This window comes from Nematolebias whitei, chromosome 13 (assembly GCF_014905685.2).
Source record: "Nematolebias whitei isolate Nwh7 chromosome 13, NemWhi1, whole genome shotgun sequence".
In the NCBI taxonomy this organism is placed as follows: Eukaryota; Metazoa; Chordata; class Actinopteri; order Cyprinodontiformes; family Rivulidae; genus Nematolebias; species Nematolebias whitei.
In genome coordinates, this window is record NC_056510.1 from 13,897,755 (window position 1) to 13,904,141 (window position 6,387).

Sequence of the window (6,387 nt, forward strand, 5' to 3'; positions counted from 1 at the left end):
TATATATATATATATTTACAAGTATGTAGATGTTTAACAACCTGTTAACATACATCAAAATGCTGGAAATTGCATCTACTTTATTCTTAATTTTCTGGGGGAGGACCCCCACAAACACCACCTCACCCCCACTGTTTGCGTTCGGGCATCAATTGGTTTACAAATTAATCAGTTAAGCCCTGATACTTGGTATGACTTCAGCTGTTATAATATTGTTCAGTTTTATGTAAAGAGTTTTCTGTAATTATTTGAAGAAGTGTAAAACATTAAGTGAACAGGTAAAGTTTAAAGTGTTTCTTGATGCTGTTAATTTTCTCAAAACTGCAATTTTTGGAAGCTGAAATTAAAAACTGTTAATTAAGTGTGTCATGAATAAAAAAAATGTCCCATATTTAAAAGTATAAAAATTGTATTAACACTATTAAAGAACAGGGCTCAAGTATTTATGTTACACACATATTCCCAATGCATTAAAGAGACAAAGCAAAGACAGTTATCTAATAAATTTGAGGGTTATGAGGGGGTCCCTGAAACTTTTTCTCCCCTGTAAGAGGTCCCTGAACTCAAAAAGTTTTAGAACTGCTGCTCTAAGGGTTGAAACCTCAGGGTTAAACAGATGAGGGTTCAACTTTCTGTCAGTAATATAAGCTTTCTATTCGCCACAGCTAAACTGGATTATGATTATTAAATAGCTGTGTTTTCCCTTAAGTGAGGCAATCAGTGACTACTTACACTGGAACCATTATGTTGAATCTGAGGTTTAAGATCTGTATCTTTTGTTTCAGTTGTAGTACAATGCAGTGTAAACAAAATATCATGCTGCTGCTGGATTATTCCAGTTTACACTAAATACTGCAGCTCCAGCTTGCTGTTATTTAGCTGCCATGTAACTAAACGCAAAACACATGTAAACCATGTGTCGAGTAATCTCAAACATGATCTATGTTAGAGATTTACATTTGCTTTTGTCACAAATCCCAACAACAAGTTTAAACCTTGTGAGCTCACCCACTTCTTGGCAAGGCTGCCCAGTCAAATAGATGACATTTTTGTTTTCTTTCCTAATTAATTCAAAGATAAAGAAAGAAAGACAGTTCTTGGCTGCCAATTAAAAAACAAATTAAAATGTTGAAGTAAACGTTGTTACATTTTATTGCAACAGACACATTTTTATTGTTTTTGTGGGTCAAAACCTGATTAGTTTCGGAACCACCATTGTGCACTAAAGGGTCAACAACAAAGGTTAGATGGTTTCAGTTTCCATTTATCTTACACATTTTGACAAATGGCTCACCCACTTTCAGGCAAGCTCACCTGTAAACTCAGTTCTAGCTGCATTTTTGCTATAGGATTTAAATAGAATCATTGATAAACATCTACTTGGAAAAACTAATAACCTCTTGTTATGTTGATTTCCATACAGAATAAATTAACTTTGCTGCCTTCACTTCCACATGGGAATATTTAAAACCCAACTTCTAATTACATACAGGTTGTGCCCCATATTTATATGTATGATCTATATTGACAAAATATGCTCATTTGAGTTCATGGAGCAGAACATTGATCATTATAAACAGCTTTTATTGTTTAGCAAAGGGAATATAATTAGTGGAATCCATAAAATGAGAACACAATGTTCTTTTTTTCTATAATTAGGTTGAAGTAAAAGCAAAGTAAGGCAAAAAAAGTTAGAAATCCATGACCTCAATAACTGTATTACCTCTTCATAAAATCATGATGTGTAATTTTGGACACTATACACTGAATTGTCCTCTCACACTACTAAGGGCAGTGGATAACTCATGAATATAAAGTGCATGTTTAATTCCTTTTGACAAAAAAATATATATTAAAGTGGTGCTGAACAGGAAATTATTTGCTAAGTAAAAGCAATACTAATGGTTAAATTTAAAAGATAGCATTGCCTAATAATATGTATAATTCAGCCAATAATGCTTCTATTTTTTTCCATTGATTTAATTAAAAATTTTATATGCTGACCTTAATGGATAGTGCCGATATTGATGTAACCAGCAAAATAATGGTGTCACTTTACACCAAGAAGATGGTATTTAGTGGCATTTAGACAATGGGCCATAAAATAGATGTAATGATTTTCCTCTTTCACTGGAAAAAAAAAAGTCTGTATTGTTTAGTACTGTGTGTAGGTGTGTGTGCTTGTGTGTCTCCAGCGTTGTGTTTGAACGTGTGCAGCAAAATCCATTCTTATCAAATCCAAATACCAGGGTCAGCTCAAAAAGCAGCGACTGAGGGGAGCACCACTTAACATTTAACACAATAATACCTCACCTCCCTGCCAACATGCTGGTGAAACACCGGCTCTCACATAATCTAGTTATAATTGAATGAATTACCACCATCAATAGAAAACATTTTGTTCCACTGAAAACACATCCACATGAACAAAATGCCCCATTGGGGATCATGAGTGGGGATGAGCATTGATGCATGTACTGTTACAACCCACATGCAGTTACGTTTTAACAACTCCCCACACAAGAATAAAATGAAGTAAGACAAAATTTATTTTCTGCACAGATCTTTTTCCTGACCATAAATACTTTTTTTTTTTTTGGGGGGGGGGGGGGGGGGGTGTAATTCAGACACAACATCCTTCTAGGATTGCACAATATACCATATATATTATCATTGCAATATCAGAGAGTGCAATATCAATATCACAAAGGACTTTTTGGACAGCAATAAATTAAAGGACTTCATGATTTAATCAGCATGCATTCACTTTTGCAAGTTTTTCTAGCATGGTGCAGACCTACTTCGACTATTTTCTTAAGCACATGAAGAAATACCACCTTTTTCTACAGATTAAAAATCCCACTATTCAGGTAGCATACATCTAAGGGTAAAATTTTCAGCATATTTGAATAATTTGATATAAATTTTAGGAAAAACAATAGTAAAAGCTCAAGTTAAATAGACACAACAATTAAAGTTACATGCAGTTAGACAGATTTGTTCAAAGTTACTGTGCATGCCTTATGTTTTAAACATATATATGTCAACGCACATCCTCCTTTTTGAAGGATGTTGCATCATAAGACCATACCTCTTTAGATTTAGACATTGTAACAATGATTATCAGTTAAAAGTTAGGATTTGTTTTTTTCTAGTAGGTTCAAAAGAACCTGAAAGCTAATACCAGTAACTGATTTTTGTTCTAGTAAAAATAAATGGAGTATCAGTTTTGGCACAGATGTTTCAACGTTGTGTTTATTAGCTCAAGTTGGGATTGTCACCAAGGAAACCAATTCCTTGAAGGAGGAATGTTTTATTTCCTGTAACACTGTCACATAATTTTAACATGTTACGAAACAGTTTCTTCTTGTATTGTAACACTTTTTTTCCCCCTTTTTTTTTGGATTGCAAACGGTATTTGCAAGATGGAAAAACATTTATCTAAAATATAAAAAATTGTACACAGTCTTTTTCTTCTTCCCCGTTCTGTTGATAGCTTTTTAACTGTATGTAAAATGAGGATCTTGAAAACATCTTACCTCAGCATGACGTTCTTGCCATCACTTCTTGCACAACGAACCTGTCGTGTCTGATATCCCACTTCTAGTTCCCATGACATTGGGTATTTAATGTGCACTTGTGCATGATGGTGGTGGCTGTGATGGTGAGAAGCCACTGTGTGCAATGTGATTGTGTTGTTTTCACTGGAGCTTGCAGTAAAGTCCACTGTGGTCCTCCCATTCAAAAGGGCGTCTTTTTGATGGGGTAGTCGGCACTTACTCCAAGCGCCCACTTTAAGGCTGTACTGGTACTCACCCTCTGCAATGGGGCATTTAGCAGAGTTAGTACACGTCCTGGTCTCAGTTAGGTTAGGACAATTTGCCCCTCCGTACATTGGTGCAGCCAGGACATGTCTAGTCCGATGCTGCAAACCAGCACCGCAGGTTTTGCTGCAACCTGACCAAAAAGTAAAGTCTGAAACCACGCAGTCCTGAGGGCAGGGAATCAGGCACGCTTGCTCCACGGGCGGTTTTTGGGAAAAAAATTCACAAATCCTCGAGCTGACAGTGCTTCGATTTGAAGTGCGGACACAGTGGATATGGCGCTTCTGAATGCCATGCTGTGCTGTAATGCATTCGGTTGTCCTCAGCTTGAGCTCGTTGGAAAAGAAAGGGACAAGAACACAGCCTCCCCAATCTGAAATCTCCCATTCAAAGAGATCTTGGTGCCAGTCACAGACCTTGAAGCATTGCCTCTTGCTTTCTGGCTTGTCCATGTGCTGGCAGTGTGAGTGATGGGTCGCCCAACCCTCTATGTGGATGCACCATATCGTCCTTGTCTGGACCCCTCCAGAACCACACTCCTCCCCAACACACTGACCCCACTGACCTGGAACAAAGAAGACACACAGAGAGGACATTTTCGTTTTATTTATTTTTTTAAACTTAGTGTCAGAGGGGGAAAAAAATTGATTTAAATTGCAGTTATTTGGAAGCTTGCAATCAAGCACAGTCCAAGGCCATTCACTTAACCTCCATGATTGCTTTATTCATGAACTGAGGAAGAGACGTAGAAAGAAACACAAGGTAATCAAACTAGTAGCAGACATCAATACAGAAAACGCAAGGTCAGTTTCTGTTTCACAAGGACTTGATTCATTAGATCAATATTTCACGCTGGTAATGCGAGAGATGTGTTACTCAAGTAACATTGTGACAGATGCTAGAAATATGCTAAAGAAACAAACATATCAGGTGAAGTATGCTGGTGTAATGTTAATTTTAAAAAGTACTTGCAAAAAACTATTGGGGGTTATTCCTAAGCACCTGAGTACTGTAGTGTAATACCTCCCATTGAGGGGTGCCTTCATTTCAGGAGATTTAAGTACAGGAAGTGCATTAGTGGTCCTTTTTGCAGGAAATATTATTTAAAAACAATAATAATATATCATTTGCAAAGCACAATTTAAAACAATGCTCATAAGATTTATACACATAAGACAAGAAAAGTTTTTGGTACTGTTCAAATAATGAGCTGGCAACAAGTTCATGAGCCTGTTTCATTTCAAAGCATTTATATATCTATATATATAAATTACAAAGCACACACAATGGAAATAGAGTTTTTTTTTAAAAGATACTGTATTCCAGAGACTTTTAATCAAACTCTATTGATTTTAATAAAAACATATATAAAAAAAACAGCCTACGCCACTGGGGCACGTTCCTGTGGTCAGAGTCTGTAGTCGCAAATACTTTGAGTGGTCAAGCTATCTGAATGCACATCAGTTAAATCACTCTGACAGAAATAAGCCATATCTTATATTGGGAAAAAAGAATTTCACAAGAAAAAAAGGCTTAAAAAAGTTTTTTCACAATGTACTATATATTTACTGAGTGAAACCAAGACACAAGGAGCAAGACCTGTTGGATATTGATATCTAGCTGAAAATTATTTGAATTTACTTTTATAGCTCAGAAGTTCCAACAGTCTATGTCTGGAAGGTCTTCTTGCAGCATATTCTCTTCACACTACATCTCCATGACCTTCTCTCATAGCCTTCATCTTATCCTTGTCCTTATGTTCTCTTAAATGCACGCAGCATTTCTGATGCTGGTTGTTTTGAAGATGAAAGTAATTTAATCTGATGTTAGATTGAGCTGCATGTCACTGGATCACGGCTGGTTTGTATTAGTGAAACCTTGTAGCAGAAAACAGACTGCAGTATCGACATTGGGATGCATTAAGATTAGCTGCTCATGTGTTGACCTTCTTGCAGTAGCCTGTTGCTGACTTGTTACATCTTTACATTGGGTTGCTTCTTGACACAGGAAAGACCTTCTGCACCAGTCATTATTGCAACAGAGCTGAATAATTGTGTTGGGCTGTACTGAGAATTGAGCTGATGAGCAACCTAAAAGGTTCAAAATTATCTTAAAGCTTTATTATGACTTGGGTTAGCAACTTTATTCTAAGCATTGCCCTTTTATCTGAGTGCTGATGTGGTTCTGGTGAAACACAACTGCACTTGCAAGTCACCACAGATGTATTATTATTATTTATTTATTTATTTATTTAGTTGTGACATAAGTCCATGCACAACATTTACCAAATGCAGCAAATAATGGAAAATAGAATGTGCGTTAAGATGGAACAAAATTGCTGACAACTCTTTGTGAAAAGTTCCATCAGCTTTGAACTAGAGCTCACGTTGTGCGACTTGCATGAGCTGACCACAAAAATGTATCTGTCAGAATGGAAGATACAAAACTTTCTTTTTTATTATTTTCTGCTACACCCACGCCCAAGTCTAGCTGTGTCTGCAAGATATTAAAGAAAGGTCTGTGTGTAAAGAAAGGTTTGTGTGTGTGTGTGTGGGGGGGGGGG

General features: G+C 36.6%; 1 protein-coding gene across 1 annotated transcript in view; it reads right to left on the reverse strand.

The window, feature by feature from the left end:
* thsd7ba (thrombospondin, type I, domain containing 7Ba) overlaps positions 1–6,387 on the reverse strand; it is a 134,284-nt gene that overhangs the window by 123,499 nt on the left and 4,398 nt on the right. Inside the window, exon 2 of the mRNA XM_037686118.1 lies at positions 3,540–4,389. Coding sequence (XP_037542046.1) covers positions 3,540–4,389 — 850 coding nt within the window. The remainder of the gene's footprint in view (positions 1–3,539; positions 4,390–6,387) is intronic.